This window comes from Eptatretus burgeri, chromosome 1 (assembly GCF_056783735.1).
Source record: "Eptatretus burgeri isolate ZD-2024b chromosome 1, Ebu_testis_v1, whole genome shotgun sequence".
NCBI classification, from domain to species: Eukaryota; Metazoa; Chordata; class Myxini; order Myxiniformes; family Myxinidae; genus Eptatretus; species Eptatretus burgeri.
Genome location: NC_140961.1, coordinates 137,669,434 through 137,692,455, shown reverse-complemented (window position 1 = coordinate 137,692,455; position 23,022 = coordinate 137,669,434). Strand labels below are relative to the sequence as shown.

The 23,022-nt window shown below is 45.3% G+C and overlaps 1 protein-coding gene across 3 annotated transcripts in view; it reads left to right on the top strand.

Annotated features, from left to right (window-relative positions):
- Positions 1-23,022, top strand: part of LOC147035568 (laminin subunit gamma-1-like) — a 97,823-nt gene that overhangs the window by 11,433 nt on the left and 63,368 nt on the right. For 2 of the 3 annotated variants that reach the window (XM_085900009.1, XM_085899998.1), the window contains exons 2-4: positions 10,780-11,078; positions 21,729-21,859; positions 22,768-22,934. In XM_085900009.1, coding sequence (XP_085756135.1) covers positions 10,780-11,078; positions 21,729-21,859; positions 22,768-22,934 — 597 coding nt within the window. Of the gene's footprint in view, positions 1-10,779; positions 11,079-16,799; positions 16,944-21,728; positions 21,860-22,767; positions 22,935-23,022 lie in introns of those variants that run through there. The other variant, XM_085900019.1, reaches the window with a different exon arrangement.

Genomic DNA, 23,022 nt, shown 5'->3' with positions numbered 1-23,022 from the left:
CGGCAACCCTCGGTATCTGTCTGTTCCACCTGGGGCGTCGCAAAATGCGCCAGTCGCTTGAGCGGCTTGAGCAGCTTGGCGGGCGGCTCTCCTTGGTCACTTGGCCTTCCCCGCGCCTGGTCGATCGGGCCTGGCCGACGACGCTTCAGAGGAGCGAATGGGCCTTGCTCGTTTAGAGTTGATGCTCTTTCAGGACCCGCTTACTCCTCAGTGTCGCTCGACCGACTCAGGGCCGTCTGCTTGGACCGTGACGAAGCTTGCTCGACTCCGGCTGTTCGATGCACTCCATCAACGGCTGATGACTGACGACTCTTCACTGACGACTTCTCCCGTCTCCCAACGACGACTGCTTTCCAACCACCAACTCAACTGACTCCCGACTGCTCTCCGCCCAACTCCTCTCCAACGACCAGCTCAACCGACTCCCGACTGACTTCTCAGCGTTCCAGCATGGCTTTTTATCGGGTCCGGGGGCGCCCGCTCCCCCACCTCTCACCCGAGGTTCGGCCCCGCCCACTTTTCACCTTCGACCCTTCGTCCCCGGCTGGCTCCAGCCCCCTCACTACTGATTGGACAGTTCCTTTCTCAGCAGAGGCCGTTCTGATCCACTTATGCATATCAGCCACTCCACGGCTGACTGTACATGGACGCTCGAATGTGGCTCTCCCTGTTGCGCCGCGAGTTCGTAACAATGGCATTTTGCCGCTGTTTGCTGAGAAGGGCGCTGTGTTGTGGAGATTGACGTGGTTGTAGAGTTTGTTTAAAATAAAAGATAGCAAAGCATAACGGCTAACTCAAAGATACACAGCCAGACACGAATAATTCCCTTTCTACATCGGTGGGGAAATCTAACCTGGACACACACTTATCGAAATAACTGATCTTCGGGGAACCTGAATGGTGTTCTGTGAATTTCCACAACCGTAACAATATATTGTTGGGAATCTGGAAGCCATGAGCACTCAACATACAGGTCCTACAGAACAGTTAATATCGGTAAGTATGTGTTTTTCGTCAGGGTCCCGTCCCCAGTCTAATGGGAATTAAATGTTCATGCGCTGTGGAGTTATTTTGATAGTTAGGATTTTTACATCACTCACAACAGCTATGGCTACTACTACAACAACGCCACCTTCCCCCACTCGACCGGTCGCCATAATGCTCGCGGCATTCTTCACATGCTCACCAGCAAGTGCGTGCATGGGCGGAGCCTAACATAGGCATGGCGTCGCTCCTAACTAAGGGGTGGCTCTCTCTAGCCCCCATACTGTGCTCTCATAGCACTGAACCTACCGTGCTCTCCTGGCACCGAACCCTACGGTGCTCTCCTGGCACCTCTGACAGCCTTCACCTGCCAGGAACCCCCAAAGCCCTGGTGCCTTATTTCCTGACGCACCAACTTCCAATACCATGTCGCACTACCAGCCAGTATTCCCATACCTTAGCCTGCATCTACCCCTCGCAGTCCACCTGCACAATGGAACAGCAGCCAGAATCCATGTCAAATCCTCTAAGTCCCCCCTAACCTACACTAACTTGGTTAGGAGACTCCTACCGACAGGGTACGTTGTTCGCACTCGCTCTCCTCATCTGCACAATCACGCCATTCACCCAAACACTTTAGTCATTCATTCCACAGTGCCGCACACCCAGTCCACAACACCATCCAACACCTTTCACGTTTATGTGAAAACAACAACACACCAGTCCCTCGGATACCACTTGGTCATCAAATTTAACTGATATACTTTTTCATCAAACCCCAATAAATTTGTCTCTACGTCCGTCGTCCATTGGCCTCCTCCATATTGCCCTAATCGTTTATTTCCAACAATTTAAACGAGACATCAAAATCTCTTTACCAGCCCCATGGAACCTCTGCATGGTTCGAACCAGGCATTTCAATCCTTCCTCAAACAAGCCACTCTTTGTCATCCACCTGTTTCAGGTGTGTCTAACGCTCTGCCTGTAATGTCTCCACCACTTTTTTCAATCATCTCCCAAATCCACTCGTGCCACTTTTATGCTTTCTGTCATCTCTCAATTTTCAATCAAAATTTCTTACATCCCCCTATGGCCAACTTCTTTGGCTCATTGGAAGGGGAGTGAGGGAACGAATCCCTCATTACCCATTACATGACCCCGCCGCCTTTCCACCACGGCTCAAGGGGGTCACGCCCCAATGGGGGCTGTGATCTAGCCCCTCCTTTTCTCCAGGGTTCGCGGAAGTCAGACAAACCCCAATCTGTGGATTGGCCTCCTCCTCTTCTCCAGGGTTCACGGAAATCAGGTAAACCCCAATCGGTGGAATGCCCTCCCCTCTTCTCCATAACTCCCTGAAGACAGATAAACCCCACTCAGCCAGCCAAACCACTCGTGTACTCAGAAAGGTTTGAAGACCAAGTGACACACGCCAGTGCCACCTGCCACTCATCTGCACTCCACTCCAAAGTTCCTGTGAGGCTGATAGAGAAATTAAAATCCAATTTCTAAAGCCTGCTCCTGGATGCAGCACTTCCAACTCTGTAAGAACCCATGCTGAGCTGTCCATTATGGTTTCGGTCCCCTGGCTCAAGTTCTGTCCTGGTGGCATTTCTATTTCCCATGTCACCACTCATTCCACGCTCAGGACTTCCACACACAGCAGGCTGCACACATTCCAAGGTTATGTGTTGACATTCCACACCTTCAACCTTGCCTGTGTACTGACCAACTGCCTCGCACTCCAGGGCTAAATTCTCGACCGCCAGGTGAGTCCCCACACACACTTTGGCCTCGGCTGCACACACCGGTGCTCTAGTCTGGACTGTGGGCTCACAGCATTCGTTCACAGGCACTCCACACACACATTCAGGGGTCACGCATACGTGCACCCCATCGGACAGAGTCTCGTCGTTAACGTAAAATTCAATTTCTACCTTAAGCTCCTCGTCCGCACCATGTATGCATGTACCTACGTACCTGCTTCGTTCCAGAGTCACCTCTGTCCGGTCGCTTCTCTCCAGCAGGTTGCTCATCATCGTTTCGCCATATTCCTCTGGGGCTGTCAGCTCCACATGCTGGACCTGCTCAAAATGTATCTCACTCATCAACAACCCCGCATGCTCCCTCAATGTCTCAATCACCAGGGTTTGCTCTAATTGTGGTGTCATCCGACGAGTAATGTCAATCAAGTTCCGCACCACAAACATTACTCCCCGTGGTATCACATCACACATCCCATATTATTGTGCTGTTCTACTTCCTGTCTCCATTTTCTTTTCCATTTGAGTCGTTCTTCCTCTCCGAGCCTTTTTAGTCGTTCTTCCTCTCCGAGCCTTTTTAGTCGTTCTTCCTCTCCGAGCCTTTTTAGTCGTTCTTCCTCTCCGAGCCTTTTTAGTCGTTCTTCCTCTGAGCCTTTTTAGTTGTTCTTCCTCTCCGAGCCTTTTTAGTCGTTCTTCCTCTCCGAGCCTTTTTAGTCGTTCTTCCTCTCCGAGCCTTTTTAGTTGTTCTTCCTCTCTGAGCCTTTTTAGTCGTTCTTCCTCTCCGAGCCTTTTTAGTCGTTCTTCCTCTCCGAGCCTTTTTAGTCGTTCTTCCTCTCCGAGCCTTTTTAGTCGTTCTTCCTCTCCGAGCCTTTTTAGTTGTTCTTCCTCTCTGAGCCTTTTTAGTCGTTCTTCCTCTCCGAGCCTTTTTAGTCGTTCTTCCTCTCCGAGTCTTTTTAGTCGTTCTTCCTCTGAGCCTTTTTAGTTGTTTGTTATCTTTCCGGAGTTTTTCCATCTCCGTGTACTCCCACCTTGCTCTCTTCTTTAGTTGGTCAGTTTCAAATTCGTTTTCTTTTTGTTTTTCTATCCCACCATCTCTCATGTTCTTCATTCTCCAATCTCATCGTTTCCTTCAATTGGCTGATTTCCCTTTCCTGTTTCATTCGTTGTTCTTTCACTATCCCCTTGTACTCCAACCTTGCTTTTTCCTTTAATTGTTCAATTTCAAATCCATGTTCTTTTTGTTTTCTATTCCACTGTCTCTCTTGTTCTTCCTTCTACAATCTCGTTTTTTTCCTTCAATTGGCTGATTTACCTTTCCTGCTTCATTCCTTGTTCTTTTTGTTTCGTATCCTACTGTCCCGCTTGTTCTTCATTCTCCAATCTCATAGTTTCCTTCAATTTGTTGATTTCCTTTTCCTGTTTCATTCGTTGTTCCTTCACCACTCTTTCTTGCATCTCATTCTTTAATCTTGCTTTGGCTTCTCGCTGTTCGATCTTCACAGTGTGGTTCCTTAACGTTTCATTCTCCGTTCTCTTTCGTTCCTCTCTTAACATCCTCAGCTCGTTTTGTAATTCCGTCTCTTTGTTTTGGTGTTTCTGTAACTCTGAAGTTTTTTTCCCATAATTCCTTCCTCATCTCCGCACCTCTTTTGCATTCTTCCTCCCTCATGTCGTCCATTCTCTTACCGTATTCCTTGTTAATTTCCAGTACATTTCCCCTGGACTTTAATTCCCGAAGCTGTTCGGACTTTTCCAACAATTCTTCCTTCCTTTTCTCTAGATTTTTCTCTCCTCTTTTTATCTCCTGTTCCAGGCTCTCCCTTATCTGATTGCCTGATCTTACCTCTTCCTTCAGAAGTTCCAATTCCCGTTTTTCCTTTTCCAGCTTTGTTTTCCATTCTTCTTCCAAGCTCTTCCCATCCCGGGAGTTACTAATTTGCTCCTCCTCTATTCTTTTGTTCAGTTTGTTCTTCTCTTGTTCCAACTTATGGGTACTCCCCTCTACTTTCCTCATTTCTTCCTGTAGTTCCTTGAACTGTCTCGACTTTTCCAACTATTCTTCCTTCCTTTGCTCCAGATATTTCTCTCCTCTTTTTATCTTCTGTTCTAGGCTTTCTCTTATCTGATTGCCTGATCTTACCTCTTCCTTCAGATGTTTCAATTCCAAATCGTGTTTCCATCTGCACTCTGTCCCGTCCCACAATCTAGCCACCGAATTAGTTCCTGTGCATCGGCCAACTGTTGTGACTCCCCATGCATGTAATCCTCCCGAACCTCTGCGTGCCGCCGTGTCTCGTCCAAATCAATTTGCAATTCCTCTATATAGTCATCACCACACCTCCACTGCTCCAAGGCATCCCCAATGGTTTATGAAGCTCACCAATGTATGCGTTGGCATCCTGATTCGTCTGCCACGGTGTATACCGTGTCCACGTGGCCTGAACCGGTGGGCGGGAGCGTTTCCTTCGTGCCGTGCGGCTCGTTGTGCTATTATTAGCCCACTCCCGCTTCGTGTCGCGCCGAGATGGAGCCGCGCTGCCATTTTGCGACTCCATTTTCTTTACAATTTCCAAGTTCCTCACCCGATCCGTTCAAACATAAAATCAAATCAAATTTGCACCATTTTTTTTTTCGCTTCTCGTATCCAATGTCCGGGGTGCAAAATGCACCACTGGTCCAAATATCCCACTCCTGATACCAAACTGTTGTGGATCCGGGGTGGCGAGATTCTCACCCGACTCTTGGTGCCACCCTCACCACCGCCGTCTCCGGGGTTTATAACGCAGGCCGGCTCGGCACAGGCCTCGGGTCACGCATCTTCAATCGCGATACCAACGTAATCCTTGTACCTTACCAGTTGGGGAAATAAAACCCCGGTTACAGACTGGTTGTGTCAGATGCCGAGCGTTTTCTGCCAGTCTGTAACCATTTTGGTTTTATATGCCAATCGAACGGATCGTTCCTTGACGCGACACGAATTAATCCATAGCAGTAACTTCATACGAACCAACCAGATTTATCGGGGAACACAACACAAGCAAGATTCACGACAATGTTTTTATTAACAATCTTCAACCCGTTCTTAACTCTGGAACCACGGACTACAGATTTTGAGGGGGTCCCTACTGAGATATGCCTTATACAACACGTGCAGACAAAGACAGACAGCATGCATGCAAGACAGAGTACTTGGTGATGTTTCATGGACAAGAGGACAGTGTCAAAAGCACGAATGTTGCTCGCAACAGGCGGATGTCCACGAATTCAAGCCCCAGCTCGAACGCGCCGCGTGGCAAGTTGGCGGTGCCGCACTCTTTCCTTTCCGCACCGCACGCAGTCTCAGTGCGCTCTGACCCCGCGTAAGGTCGACGATGGGCCTCAGCTGATTTCTCTCAAGGTCCAGCGTACAAATCCAGGCCTGGCCTGTTCTCCAGACAAGGCCAAAATCGAGGTGCCGGGCTCCGGCAAGCGGATCAGCAAACGTGTCGAGCCGTTGGTGTGAGCAGGGACCGTCAGAGGCTCTGTTGTCTCCTCTCCTGCCTTCCCGCCTCGAAGCCCGACTCCCCAACTCCGTCCTCTCAGTTTCTCTCTCTGTCGAATCACCTTTTCTTTCCTTTTCCACGCTCACCTCTCAAAGCCGACGGCAGAATCCTCGACGTGCAGGCAGGTTCAGCGTCTCTCCCGGCAGATCCAACACTGTGCCTCCTTCATTCGCTCGCTTCGAAGCCACCAGCACGCCTCGAAAACCCGACCGTTTTCCAAACTGAGAACTCCTTTTCTCTCTCGTTTCTCTTTCGTACGCTCCTTCGACACACGAGCACCTATCAAAAACCCTACTGTTTTCCAAACTGAGAACTCCTTTTCTCTTTTGTTCACTCCTTCGACACTCGAGCACCCTCTCGAAAACCCTCTCGAAAACCCAACCGTTTTCCAAACTGAGAACTCCTTTTCTCTCTCGTTTCTCTTTCGTTCGCTCCTTCGACACACGACCACGCCTCTCTCGGCGAAGCCGACAAAACTCCTCCCCTTAGCTCCACCTCCCTCTCCAGGCCACACCCCTCAGCTGCATGGGAGGGGCCTATCGTCCGGAGAGGGGAAGAAGAAGAGGGAGCCCTCGTTCCACCACCACCGCACAAACAATAATACAGCCTCTTGCACCTCCCGACACACATGTAACGTCCATTTTACCACACAACCTAGCTAAACATGCATTTAATGGGGGATTTGAGCTAATCCTACAGTTAGTAGTCCAATAAGGGCCATTTTCGTAACAATATATATATATATATATATATATATATGTACATATATATATATATATATGTGTACATATATATATATATATATATATATATATATTTATATATATATATGTGTACATATATATGTATATATATATATATATATATATATATATATATATATATATATATTTATATATATATATATTTATATATATATATATATTTATATATATATATATATATATATATATATATATATATATATATATATATATATATATATATATATATATATATATGTATGTATGTACTACCAAGGGTGCCTGGCATTTCTGAGCAACGCCGGTTCCCTCCTCCAATCACCTCCCCTCCCTCATCCCACCCTCTCACTACCTCCTACTACCCTAGCCCTTCCCTTCCTTCTGGACTCCCACCCCCCCCCCCACTTTACCTTGCCTGCCCTGATTGGTGGAGGTTGGGTTTGGGGTTTCCCACTTTCTGGGGACGTGTACAATGCAAGTTTCCACAGCTGACTTGTAATACCCTCTGCCACTAGCACCTGGTGGCGCTCCATGATACATATTTACCTAGAGAATTTTCGTCGACCTTCCCTCCCCAACCCCCGTGACTCCAGATTAAACCATGTAACCCCTGTTCACCACGAGGTCGAACTCGGTCCATGTGCCATGTTTGGTGGTAATTGGCCCAGTGGTATTGGCGTGATTGGTTTTACACACAGATGGACAGAAACTTACATTTATTTATTAGATTTACTGTACGTCGTTACAAAGGTTATGGTTCGTCAAATTTAAACATATTTGTTGGACATCACATTTTCTCAAACCCAAGAATACATATACATATAATTTGCAATTGGTCACTGGCTTCGACACCAATATAAATTTTTGTTACGGACCCTAGGGATCATAAAGCTGCATATGTCGAACAGTTTCAAATGGAGCTCCTTACTGCCATTAGAGCATTTAAATTGCATCAGGTGTGGCAATAAATGCGAATTGTTGCTCCCAGCTTACCGGTTGAATGGCAGAAGACGCCATTTGCATTTTTGCTGCCTTCATCCCAACCCTGTTTGGAATCCCGTGCGGGCACGGGCAACATGCGAGTTATCGTCAAAGATGTTTGACATATTTGTTCTATTAAAATCAATTAACATTCACACTTTAGTGAATTCTTATTTTTCTTTCGTATGCAGCACATGGCTGCGGTGGCATCATTTGCTGGGGGAGAGGGGAAGGGGAGCGGATGCACCGCTGATGCAGTGCCCCTGTAGGTCAGAGCAGGAGTTTGTAAGTTTTTCAGGATGCCAGCGATAGCTCGTCTATTCTTCATTCAGTACACCGTAGGATCTTTAACGTCCACTAACTATTGGTGGTGGATGGGATGGCCATTTTTTTTATTACAGGCTCTAAGGCTCGTGGAGGAGCTGCGACAGAAATCATGCGCACATACAGACAGATAAATGAGACAACACCGGACTTGATTTTCACACAAACGCAGCTGCTGAGATTGGAGGAAGTGATGTCACTTCCCAGAGTACTCTGGGTACCAGCAACATCCTCTTTTATATCATCAAAAAATGATGGTGCAATGTCGTGAAATGGCATCGTTCCACAGTCCACACTCAGCAGAGCAATCAAGGAGGAATTTCCTGCTCCCCATGGATGCCCAACCTATCGGGGGGTTTTTTTTGTCCATGCTCTATTCTTTTAAATGCTGAGTATCAAGGAAGGAAGCAGCACGCACCATTTTTAAAGTCTTTGGCATCACTTGGCCAGGGTTACAATTATCGATCTCCCAGACTCGGAGCAGACTATCGAACCATCCTGAATTCGAGGGACGACACGCACATTGACGAATCGCCCTGCACGCGAAACACCAGGGTGACAGTTTACAGCTGGGTAGGGATTCAAACCCAGGCTAGACAACTCAGAGGCAAGTGTGCATACCTCGAGGTCCAGGCTATCCTGCCAACCCTTTAGCGAATTGACATAAATGGAAACCTTTCTCAAACTTCAAAAACCGAGACTGTCTAGATCTGTACAGTCAAAAATTTCAATTTGCTTACTTTGCCCCCCCCCCCCGTCTCTTCATCCCCCGCCCCCGCCTCTTCACTCCCGCCCCCGCCTCTTCACTCCCGCCCCCGCCTCTTCACTCCCGCCCCCGCCTCTTCACTCCCGCCCCCGCCTCTTCACTCCCGCCCCCGCCTCTTCACTCCCGCCCCGCCTCTTCACTCCCCGCCGCCGCCTCTTCACTCCCCGCCGCCGCCTCTTCACTCCCCGCCCCGCCTCTTCACTCCCCGCCCCGCCTCTTCACTCCCCGCCCGCCTCTTCACTCGCCGCCCCGCCTCTTCACTCCCCGCCCCGCCTCTTCACTCCCGCCCCGCCTCTTCACTCCCCGCCGCCGCCTCTTCACTCCCCGCCCGCGCCTCTTCACTCCCCGCCCGCGCCTCTTCACTCCCCGCCCCCGCCTCTTCACTCCCCGCCGCCGCCTCTTCACTCCCCGCCGCCGCCTCTTCACTCCCCGCCCCCCCCTCCTCACTCCCCGCCGCCGCCTCTTCCTCCCCGCCGCCGCCTCTTCACTCCCCGCCGCCGCCTCTTCACTCCCAGCCCCGCCTCTTCACTCCCGCCCCGCCTCTTCACTCCCCGCCCCGCCTCTTCACTCCCGCCCCGCCTCTTCACTCCCCGCCCCGCCTCTTCACTCCCAGCCCCCGCCTCTTCACTCCCCCCCCCCCCCTCTTCACGCCCCCGCCTCTTCACTCCCAGCCCCCGCCTCTTCACTCCCCGCCCCCGCCTCTTCACTCCCCGCCCCCACCTCTTCACTTCCAGCCCCCGCCTCTTCACTCCTCGTTCCCGTCTCAACGAAAAGTGTTTATTCTGCTTCAGATTTGAAAGTTGATTATTGCCACTATGTGCGATGCACTCTTACAGGTACGAAGTTTCTTTCAGTCCAGGTCACAATACCGAGAAAAACGTGACGCGACCGCTAGGAGGAGCACAAAATTGGTCCTTCAGTATTAATATATCGATATATATTTTTTCTGGTTGGCACACAGAGCACAAGAGATGTTTGTTAAATTTGGTATATTGTGAAAAAGTACTCTTTTTTTTATTTTATTTTATTTTTTTTCCTTCTCATGTTACTTCTCAGTGGTTGCATCTCATCATATTCTTCTTTAAACGTCACAATTAATCTCACATGCTTGTTGGAGGTTGGCTGTCGGGGAGGTTTGGCCCAAGTCTTTCATGAACTGGCTGGGCAGGCCTAATGCTCAGTTAATTTGGTCAGGGTGCCAGTCTTCGTTGAAATACACAAGGCTGCAGCGTAGCATCATTGGCTGAGGGTGTGGCTGTGTCGCTGATGCAATGCCATCTGCTGGTTAGGGCAGGAATTTGTAATTTGGCTATGGTACCGGCGATAGCTCGCCGATTTTTCACGAAAGACACCATGGGATCTTTAAACCTCCACCAACGAATGCTGGCAGACTGGAAGCCTGCTTAACGCCCATCCATGGGACGGCACACACATTAAATGAATCACCCTGTCTGTAAAACACTCGGATGACACTTTATAGTTTGGTCAGGATTCAAACCCATGCTAGACCTCTTAGGGGCAAGTGTGCATACCTCTCGGCCATAATAACCCCTAGGGTGCCCGTAATAACTAGCCTCTCATATTTATTTGAATGTTCTTCTATGTTTGTTTATTCAATTTGTGTTTTCTCACCCACACCCATCTCCATGTTGACCTTCTTGACCATTTCCCCACTGCAGGCAAAGCTTTTGAGATCAGTTACATTCATATCAAGTTCCATGCAAGTCGCCCCGAGAGCTTTTCTCTCCTGAAGCGCACTGCGTCGGGTAGCCGCTGGGTCCCCTTGCAGTATTACAGTACCTCATGCCTCAAAACTTTTGGGAGACCACCGGACCATGGTCCAGCACGAGATCCCGATACCGCCTTCTGCTCGACTGAGCACAGTGACATCTCCCCATTACAAGGAGCTCATATAGCATTCAGTTTGCTGGAAGGACGACCAGGTGCTCACGAATTTCAGCACAATACAAATCTCCAGGTGCATTCACTGTTCGTGCATTGGTATTTAATTTATTTTTTAATTTTAGTTGTTAATCATGATTAAACCTGAACATCTGTGTTTATCTCTGCGGCACTTTGCTTACTGATAACCGACAATGATATATCTGTATTCGTGCGGCAGGATGACTCGATCGATAATGATTTTGGAAGTCTTCATGAATGGAAATTCAATGTATGAATAAAGTTTTTATCACAGAAAGTTGGTAAAGTACTAGTGTGATGCCATGATGGACTAAATGGCCTCTTCCTTTGTTTTTTGTTGCCTTGTATCTCGGCAACAGCGCACTTTACTTGGGGACATGTTAATTTCTGTAATTTTTTTTGCTGATGTTGTTCATCATCCCAGAAATTGTTCTCCCAAATTAGTGGACTTGGACTTCAGCTGAAATGACGATGGAATAATGAAGTTGGAGGCAATCAGTTTGAGATGATAGAATAACACAAAAATGGGATGGATTTTCCAGGACAAACCTTCACACCATTATGTATAAATATTGTTATGGTTGTGGGGGTAGATGGAGGAATTTAATAGGGAATGTAGGATTGAATAGAGTAGTTTGGTCCATGGGCGTGTAGGAGTCATCTTGATGTAATTAAGTAGGGAAACTGTGAGCTTAAGTGTTACGTGTCACCACACGGGGGGTGGTGACGTGTTAATTCTGATAGGGTTTAAGAAAAAGCTTCCCCAGTATGTAATTGCCCCCCTGTGACTTTTCCCTATGTTTTTTTTATAACCAAAACCATGAGGAGAAGCAAGCAAACGTGCGGAGCAGGCAGAAGCCCCGACTTCCCGGGTTTCGTGCGAGCAGGCCACGCCCCAGAGGCGGAGGATTGATGGACGTGACGTGAGATGCCTGAAAAAGCAGAGGTTGTGGGAGGCATCAGACTAAATAGAACGAGAGATCAGCAGAGCGTATACACGAGGCAGAGTTGAATTCGGAAGAAGGTTGAGTTGAGGGAAGGAACGCATGCAGACGAGAGAGAACCTAGTTAGGAGATTGCTTGTAAGAACAGGGCTATACAGCTGGCTTTCCTTCAACGCAAAACAGCTGTTCACCACCACCTCTTATCTTCAGACGCACGAAGAGGACGGCACAATCCTTGTATTCGTGTTGAGGCGATTTGGCTCGCGTGGTGGAGCAAGACGCTGGCCTTTGGCTCTTGGTTGGGTCGGTGAGGACGATTGACGCACGAAGCAGCTGCTCTGGGTCTCTGAGCCTTGGTGCGGAGTGCTACTTGCGGATTGCGTGGCATGCGTTTGTCCCGCTACGGGTGAAACGACGAGGCGCCATTTTGCGCACGTCTGCACGTGCTGGTGGCAGCACCTTGATTCCAAGTTCTGCAAAGGCCAGCTCTGGGCTAAGCTAAGTACAAGAATAAAGGAATAGTTTTCTTTTTATTTCGTTTTCCTTTGTCTGTATTTCAGTCCGTGTATAGAGGCGCCTTGACTTTTTAGGATTGATTTCCTTCACGTTTTTATCGTTCATTACCTTTTGAATTATTGTCCTTTGTAAATATTTGTGTATTTTCATTAAATGTGTTCATTTTAGAAACTATCCGTGTGTTTGTTGTGGGGTTCGAGTGTAACCCCCCCCCCCCCCCGTGCATCCACCCCCTGTGCTGTGTTCCTCCATCTCTCCGCCATTGCACCATGCCCTTCCAGCACGCGTGATAATCTCCGAGGAGCAATCAACCTGTCCACCTCCTCTTAATAAGGAACCACTCGACCTTCTGTGGACTAGCGGTGTTAACCACCCGTCACCACAAATTGGGTTCCGGGATTAACCTTGGCCGACACCCCCGCGACAATATATATATATATATATATATATATATATATATATATATATATATATATATATATATATATATATATATATATATATATATATATGTACACACACACACACACACACACACATTGAACCCTCTAACTCAACGAGGAAACAAGACACAGATCGAGCCCATCACAGCATCTCTTGGTAACAAGTTTCATCTGCCACACAGACACATTGTCTCCAGTAAGGTGGTTTGCAGTCAGGAATAATAATAAATTTAACTAAAGAAACACACTGACCCTATGACATAACGTTGATGTCACGTGCATAAATTATGTTACACCGACACATCACCTCCAAACGAGGATGGCATCTGTGTGGCACTCAAGTCTTTGCAGACTGAGATGAAAGCCCCTACGGTCACAAATGGGAAATGAAAGCAGAGATGTCGATCCAGATTTCGCTCTTGTTGGAGCTCATCAGGACTACATACTGTGACCATACTAAGCTCATCAATAAACAGATCGAACCGCTCAAATTGACGAGGCAGCAGGTTACAAATTGAGTCCCATCACAACGCTTGCCGCACGACCTGTTAGTAACAAGTGTCGTCTGCCACACAGACACATTGTCTCTGCCATGTCATCGGGTCATTGTGCTCCTTTTGTTATATATTCAGTGCCTATAGAAAGTGTACACCCCCTTTTCAAAGTTTTCACCTTTTGTTGCCTTGTAGCCTGGAATTAAATTTCATAAAATCAGACTTTTTACACCTTTTATTTACACATGGTAACCCACGACTTCCGAGTGAAAAACAAATTCTATAAATTTCAGGAAATTAATTAAAAATATAAAACTAGAATATCTTGGTTGGATAAGTGTACACCCCCCTGAGTTATTACTTGGTGGAAGCACCTTTGACAGCAATTATAGCTGTGTGTCTGTTGGGATAGGTCTCTACCAACTTTGCACACCTTGATTGGGCAATATTTGCCCATTCTTCTGTACAAAACTGTTCAAGCTCAGTCAAGTTGCGTGGGGAGTGTTCATGGACAGCAATCTTCAAGTCGTGCCACAGATTTTCAATTGGACTTAGGTCGGGGCTCTGACACGGCTAATGAAGAACATTTATCTTTATGTTCCTTTGCCACTCCAGTGTAGCTTTGGCTGTGTGCTTCAGGTCGTTGTCATGTTGAAAGGTGAACTTCTGTCCCAATTTCAGCTTTCTTGCAGAGGGCAGCAGGTTTTCCTCTCGGATTTTTCTGTATTTTGCTCCATCCATTTTCCCTTCCATCCTGCCAAGTGTCCCAGTCCCTGCAGACAAGAAACATCCCCATAACATGATGTTGCCACCACCATGCTTCATAGTTGTGATGGTGTTCTTTGAGTGATGTGCTGTGTTGGGTTTTTGCACACCTCACACAGGACTCAAGATAGGCTTTTTTTTGAGTAATGGCTTCCTTCTTGATGCTCTAGCATCCAGACCAGACTTGTGGAGTGCTTGGGATATTGTTGTCACATGCACACAGTGACCAGTCTTTGTCATAAAGGCATGTAGCTCTTTCAACGTTACCATTGGCCTCTTGATGGCCATTCTGATTAATCTCCTTCTTGCTTGGTCATCCAGTTTGGAGGGACAGCATGATCTCGGCCGTATCTTGGTGGTACCATACACCTTCTACTTCTTATTGATTGTCTTGACTGTGCTCCAAGGGATATTGGAGGCCTTTGAAATATTTTTATACCCATCCCCTGATCTGTGCCTTTGCACAACTTTATTGCAGAGGTCTTTTGAAAGCTCCTTCGGGCTCATGATTGAGTCTTTGTTGTGAAATGCACTATCCAGCGAAGGAAACGTACAGCATCAGCTGATTTTATTCGGAAATAATAAGAATCACAACAATTTAACACAGGTGAAGGCCAGTTAACTTGGTGTGTGATTTTGAAGATGATTGGTTACACCTGAGCTAATTTACAATTGCTATTATAAGGGGGGTGGACACTTATCCAACCAAGATGTTCTAGTTTTGTATTTTTAATTAATTTTCTGAGATTTGTGGGATTTGTTTTTAACGTGGAACTTGTGGGTTACGATGTGTAAATAAAGGTGGAAAACGTCTGATTTAATGTTATTTAATTCCAGGCTACAAGGCAACAAAAGGTGAAAACTTTGAAAAGGGGGTGTACACTTTCTATATATAGGTACTGTATATACATGAGATAGATGCATCTCCTGCGTGGAGCGGTGTGGAATTCAAGCAAAATGAAGGGCCGTTCCGTTTAATTATAGGCTGCTGATGGTGGCAGTAGCATATTTGTGAAGATGACTCCATCTCTTCAAGAGCAGGAACTGTATTGCATGAATTGGTGGGCAAGCATTGAGGAGCATAATGAAAGTATTGTTATCCTGCATCCCTGATTGGTTGCAAAACACATTTCAGTGAAAACGTCAAGGATGCACCGTGTTGATGTAGTTGTCTGATGTGGTTCTCGTACCATCAATCGCTGCGTTTAAAGCTAGACTGGATGCCGTATGGGCCTAGCTAGTCCCAGACATTATTTAGCCTTTCCATTATTAAAAACACGTCCTTTTTATGTTTTCTCCTTTTTAAACTAATTTTTGTATTTTTTTTTTTTTTAAATACTTTTGCCCGTAATCGAATCCCAGGTCGAAAAACCAGTTAAAACCAGTACACATTTTCAACTGGTCTCTATTGGTTCTAATTGGTCTTTAACTGGTCTCTATTGGTTTCAACTGGTACCAGTTAAATTCAATCAGAATTCCAATTTCCCAGTTGAAAAAACCAGTAGCTCATATTTGTACCAGTTAAAGTCTTACTGGTCCCAGTTGATACCAGTTGCAATGTACTGGTCCCAGTTGATACCAGTTAGTTAAATACAATTGTATTTCAACTGGTAATATATCACTCTATTCCAATTTCCATATTAAAACCAGTAAGAAACCAGTTGGCTACTGGTTTTCAACTGGTACCAGTTGACGAGTAAGCTACTGGTCTTTACTGGTTTTTTGACCTGGGATCTTTGTCCACACTTAGTTGATTTTGAAATAGGCACAGTACTGCACCAAATGTACCTTCCGAGAACCGCAACAGTATTTCAAAAGGTTGTGCACGGATTGTGACAAAACTTGGTGGACGAGTTGTGTATGTGACAAGAAGAAGCTGATTCGATTTTGGTTCAGGTCTCGATCCAGATCTGGCCTCTCAGTGGGATACACAATGTAAACTGTTCAGCCTGTCGGAGGTACAGTATGTGCTCTACCGAGTGCCGTTCTAGTTTAATACTGCACTGGATACCATTTATTGCATGCAGTAGTTTCATAAAATACTCATAATATATATATATATATATATATATATATATATATATATATATATATATATATATATATATATATATATATATATATATATATATATATCTTTGTACCTGAACTTGCTCCATTCTCTGTTCTGTGCACATCTATGGTACAAGGTTGACCATCACGCAGAATAAATCTGATCATCACGCTCGCGAGGGCTAATCCACTCAGCCATTCAAGGGAATTTGATTGCAGCGAGTACGACATTTGGGATTATCAGGACCTAGGCCTCCGATAGGTGCCTGCAGCCGCAGTGGGCCACTCACAAAGAGGGGCCTCCTACATCAGCTTGCAATATTTTCAAAGCTTCTTGAAAATCCAGTTGTGCAACATCGATGTTTCCAATAACCCGAGCCATGCATTCCTACCGGTTGCCAATCGCTTCACTGATGAGTTTAAACAAAGGACATCATGTTGCTCTTCACAGACATATTGCATATCAATCTGTAAATCTCACACAAAAAAACAGACATTTCATAGCACAGATTTTTTTTTTTTTATTATTTGTCTTGGAGGTTGCTGTTCTGTGTCGGAGTGGCGACCCGTCCAGAATTGTGTCCAATAGCCAAGGAGACTGCTTAGGCCAGCATCAACGCTCTGCACGGAGTATGGGCCAAATGGATTGATGGACCGATGGAGGTTGCTGTTGTTGCTGCTGCTGTTGTTTGTGTGCTCCTTCCATGTACGGTACTATTATATATTTTTGTCTTTTTTCGAGAAGTATTATTATATTATTGTATATAATTTTGTGCTCCTTCCATATCCATCACTCTTTATTTTAAAATCGAAATGGTTCCTGCTGCCATACCTGAAACATCTTCTTCCAATTCTGAAAGATCGACAGACTTTTAAAATAGGACCCTGCATTTTTATGGTTAGTGTGTGTGTGTGCCCCGGTTTAGAATAGGTACACCGTATCCCTGCGTGTCGTAAGAGGCGACTAAAGCGTTGGCGTCAGTAAAGGTATCCGGCCGTAAAACAAACATTGCCTCAAAAAGGGAACTATGATAGAAGATTGTCATGGGGACCCGCATGGGGTCAAAGGAACTCAAAAAGGGAACATGGAGACCCTGCTCTAGCGCGGAAAAATGGCCTTAAAATATTTGTTTGTGTATCTTTGTGTTTAATCAGACATTGATTTTTTTTTTTGTCCAAGTATAATTGATTCATATTAATAGCTTTCCAACGACCTCCAAGTAAATCGAATCAAATTTACCGTGAATTATTTACTCGATTTTTACAGCATTTCCTCCATCTTGCGGAAGTACTTTTAGGAAGTCAGTCGGCGTTATCTTAATTCTTAACATACTCGACATTAGGCCCACATGAGCTATTCTTGGAACAATGAGTAGCGAGAGACACAGCAACTGAGGTCTGAGGTATTACTGAGAGGAGAGGCCTCTGAAATATGCCAACATGTCCTCATTTTTAGATCCTCGTGGAGGATCTCAAGTCTTGCTCACGTTGTTGTTCTTCATCTTCTTCTTGTGGACTTTTTTGTTTCACAGCCTCCAGTTTTCATCGAAACTTCCTGAAACTTGGCATATATATGTAAAAATATCCTGCGCAGACAGTAACCATCTCCGATTTTGGAAATTCTTCCTCGAAAAAAAGTTGACGTCATAATATCGCCGCTAATGGAAATCGCCTATACCATTATCTCGGAAACTAGGCAAGCTGTTTGAATTTTGTTTGCGGGAATCAAGTCGGGCATTAGCACAGATAATAATTTATCACAAACCTGATGCATCACAATCACGTCATATTCGTTTTTTTATGACATCATTAAGAGGACGAGGGTCTTGGCTCATTTGAGCTTGTTTGTTGTGAAAGACACTACCAGCGTGAAACTAACAGAGAAGTTCTTGGAAATATTGAACAGCTTTGGTCTGCCTTTGTCCAACTGCAGAGGCCAAGGATATGACGATGGCAGCGACATGAAAGGGAAACATTCTGACGTTCGGACTCGGATTCTGCAAATGAACCCTCGGGCATTTCATGTCACCTGCAGTTCTCATCGTCTCAACCGTGTGCTTTCATATGCTGTTTAGTGCTTTGCAGTATCAATATATGCCTGGTTTTTGGCTTAATGGTTAGGGTGGTGGGCTTTGGATCCTAGGGTCCTGAGTTCAAATCCTGCTCAGCTGTTGAATTGATACCAGGTGGGGTTAACTCGGCCTGTCATCCTTCTAAGGTCAGCAAAATGAGTGCCAGCATGCTGGTATCCTGTGTCGGAGTGTCGACCTGTCCAGGATTGTGCCCAATAGCCAAGAAGACTGCTTAAGCAGCACCAATGCTCTGCATAGAGTATGGTCCCAATCTCCTCCTCTCAGTATCAATATCATTTTTGAGCTCCATACAGCGGCTCTGCATGCTTTTTTGCGGCTTCTACACATAGATAGGACATTCTAAGGCAACACAACTCCATTTCCGTGGAATCACTTTCTGAAACGCGATGGGAATGGAAAACTGAGACTGTCAAGGTCGTGCACTATCAGCTGCAGAAGGCCAAGGCTGCTCGGCTGAGTGTGGCTGACGCTACTAAAGGAAAGGATGCTAAATGTTACAGCGAGGCGATGGGCCTGGTGAAGGAAGTGGGAACTTTCAGATTTTTTTTGCATGCTCATCTGGTACGATATACTTGTTCAAATCCACCGTCAGCAAGGTGTTGCAGTTGAAGGACATGCAGTTGGATGTTGCATTAGACAGAATCCAGGCGTGTGATGCTCACTTGGTGATCTATCGTGATTAGGCCATGGATACTGCGAAGTGTCTCGCACTGTCAGTGCAGACAGAAACAACATTTTGTGATACTCGCATTGTAAGCAATAAATGTTACTTTTGTGGACGAACGTTACTACGAGTCTGTAGACGAACCAGTTTCAGACCCACAGACAAAGTTCAAAGTTGAATTTTTCTCCAGGGTTGTCGATGCTTGCCTGACTGCACTCAACAGTAGATTTGAGCAGTTGCCCTCTGTCCTCCAGCCATTCAACTTTCTATTTAACATCACAGCCACAAAAGCTTTAAGTGACAATGATTTTAGAAAAGGCTGAAACGACCTACATATTCTGCAAACTGATTCAAATTCAAGCGATCTTGTACCCATCGAACTACTGGAAGACCTCAAGCTTCTGCACAACTCCATGCTGGAAAGATGTTCTGCACTTGAAACACTGAGCTATACAACTAAAACCTCCCTCATCGGCACTTATCCCAATGTTCACGTGGCTCTGAAGGTTTTACTGACGATGCCGGTAACCGTTGCATCTGCAGAACACACTTTCTCAAATCTGAAGATCGTAAGGAGCTACTTGCGCTCTCCAATGTCACAGGACAGGCTGTCACACCTGGCCATCATTTCAATCGAGGAGTTGGGACGAAGTCTGAAGTATGATGACATTATTGACGACTTTGCTTCCAGGAAAAGTAGAAGGGTGAAATTGTAAAGCATCGCTGATTGTTGTTTGTGTGTGTGATGATATTTTGACGACATTACCACACTGCCGCATGACCAACATCACTCATTAATTTTTTGATGCTCTTATCTATATCCCCACAGTGAATATCTGAAGAATTTCTCTCCATACAGACCAATTCCACCATATGATACTTCAAAATAATTGTCTTTTTGAGCACTTTACGCAATGATGTGACACTTACTTCGTTCTGTTCTCGAGTTATTGCATTTGACCTTTAATTGCAGGAATTAGTGATTTTTGTCAGGTCAGTCGACACTACATCTGTGCCAAGTTTGTTGGTGATTAGATCGGCAGATCGGGTCATTATTGACCGAGTTATGTGCATAGACACATTCAGATATCATAAGATCTGAATTTGCTCTTTCCATCATGAAAATCGAATAAATGATGCCATCTTTCCCGTCGGAATTTCTCCACGCCGTCATCATTTTTGTTTTAGCGATTGATTGTGGTTTTTAAGAGGGTACCACAAAAAAATTTTGAAGGATTTCTCCTGCTCAATTTCTGAGATAGAAACATTTTTAAAATGTTCACATTTTCAGTCATTGTGATATTTAAAAAAAAAAAAAAAATTTTCAGGTTAAATTTTTATTATGGCATCCCAGTGGGATCTGACAGTCAATTCCTAAATCAGATTTGATTAGTCACTCAGATGCTTCTTTCTACACTCATATCATTTTATGTGAAACCATCACTTTTGACGTCATTTTCTGGGGAAACGTGACTTCATTGAGAACAATATCAACGATGCTTTTGATGTGCCTAAATTCATTGCATCTAATGCCAAAAAAAAAAAAAAAACCCACTTCTTACTCTGATGATTTCCATTCCATAGTTATTGTTAGAAATGTGATTTTTCAACCTTTTGACCTTGACCTTGACATTTGACTAAGGTCATTGTTGGTCACATAATCACACTTTGGTTGACCCATCCTACTATCCTATCAAGTTTGGTTACAGTCGGTCCAGGCATCACCGAGATATGACAATACATTACCCATGATGGTGCAGAAAGACAGGTACAGACAGAGTTGTTTATTCTAATGCCGTACTTCGCTAACCCCCTCTGGGGGCGAGGCATGAATCCATTCTTCACTTGAAGGTCTCACCATATTATTCGCCCTCCGATAGACAGCCCCCCCCTCCACATGAAGTTTTGCAGGGGGCCACCCACATTACCTAGCGGAGGCTCTGATCGAGACGGTCCCACATCTCTGGCTCACCACAAACCTCCATACTCTTTCTGGTCATCGATACGCGGAAAAGGGCAAAAGTCCATAGTCATGTTGTTGAAGGGTATGGCAGTTAAAATTCCGCTTGGAAGTTTATATGCATTGCACCACCACACACTGTTAATACTCAGCACTCAAAGATTTTCAAAGCCTTCGACTAATAAGAGTTTAAATGTGTCAAATTTATCACAGACTTGCATCACAGTCCAGTGATGTGATGACATCACTGAAAGCTGTTCAGTGTTCATGGTTTAGATGGAGTCGTGACAGTATGGGTGATTATGAGAACTCTCATTCCAGACCTTTCATTGATCGTATCGGCAAAGCAACAGCTGTCATGGAGGGTCATCGCTTGTAAATGAGGGCTCTTTCTGAATAACTGTCCATTAATGCTGGAAGTATGAAAACCACAGTTAATGATATAAGTTCCCTTACACGACACTTCAACGCATGAGAAGACCATTCAGCCCATCAAAGCTTATTCTGCAATGGTTGTTTGTCCATGTTCTATCCTTTTAAAAAAAAAAATGCTAAGCATCAACCAAGGAAGCAGCATTTTTGAAGTCTTTTATATGACTCAGCTGGGGTTCAAACTGCTGACCTCCCAGACTCCGAGCAGACGCTCTAGCCATTATGCCAGTGAGTTGCATTCGGTTTACAACTGATAGAACAGCTCTTGAATATTTTGCTGTCAATGGTGAATTATGGTTCTAAAAAACAGCAACGTTATTATTTAATAATGTCATCCTTTAGGAGTGGGTGACGGCGTCTGACTTGCGGATCTCACTCGTTCGACTGAACACGTTTGGAGATGAGGTTTTTGGAGACCCGCAAGTTCTCAGCTCGTATTACTTTGCCATCTCGGATATTACTGTGGGTGCACGGTGAGGCCTAACCATTGTTAGATATCATTGTCACATCCCTTTCCTTTAAACCCCTCTGCCCTCTCGACACCTTTTCTTTCTTTTAATGTTAGCCCCAGCCCACACTGTCTATCTCACTCTTGCATATTCTCCGTATCTGGCTCCTTCTTACGAATGTCCCCCCCCCATCATTGCCATTTAATTATGATGAAGAGCGAGTGTTGATAGGTGATAATAATTTTTTTTTTTATTGCCAGGTGATGATAATTATCAGGATTTTATAATCATTGCAATTTGATTATAATCATTGCATTATAATCACATAATCATCACTACATCAAATACGCTGTATGCTGTCCTTCGAAAGATGTTAAGCAAGACGTCCTGTCTTCTCTAACTTGGTTGAGGAGTTTAAGGAACATCATAGTTCCAGTACCTTTCAGAGAGGTCAACCATTGTGTACTGGTACCCCAGTGAAAAAAAAAATTGATTCATGTCTTGATTTATAGGGATATTGTCTCATTGGCAAAGTTGCAACTGAGTAATGATGCAACCAGCAAACAGAAATTTATACTTGAATCCAGGTCAGATATGTAACTGCGGGGGAAAATGAGCAGGTGACCATATTATATGGAAGGGCTGATTAACAAGTGCTGCAGGTGGAGCAGATGATGATCAGTCCTTAGAGGAGGTATAATATGATCGAGTCATACCTTCACAGTGAAAGGATTTATGGGAGTTTTCAGGACTTTTAAAGTCAGCCGAGGTCATCACAGCCGTAAAAATGATGCCTCCACATTTGTAAGTTGTACACCTCCAGATGTTTAGTTTGGTTTTCATAAGGCTAATATCAATTCCATCCTGCATTGTTGGTTTCTAGTTTAATTAAGTGGTTAACATGCTGCTGCGGGATATTTGCTCATGTCCAGCTGCAAGTGTAATGGCCATGCAAGCGAATGCATACGGGATGGAGCGGGCCTGTTAAAGTGTCTCTGTGAACATCATACGACAGGAAGAGATTGCGAGAAATGTCTTCCTCTCTACAACGACCGGCCCTGGCAGAGAGCCACGAGCAAAAATCCACATGCCTGTCAAAGTGAGAATCCATGTTCTTATCCTCGTCATGCAATGTGCTATCGCTCAGCAACATGCCTGTCATTCATTGCACTTTGCCTAATAACTTC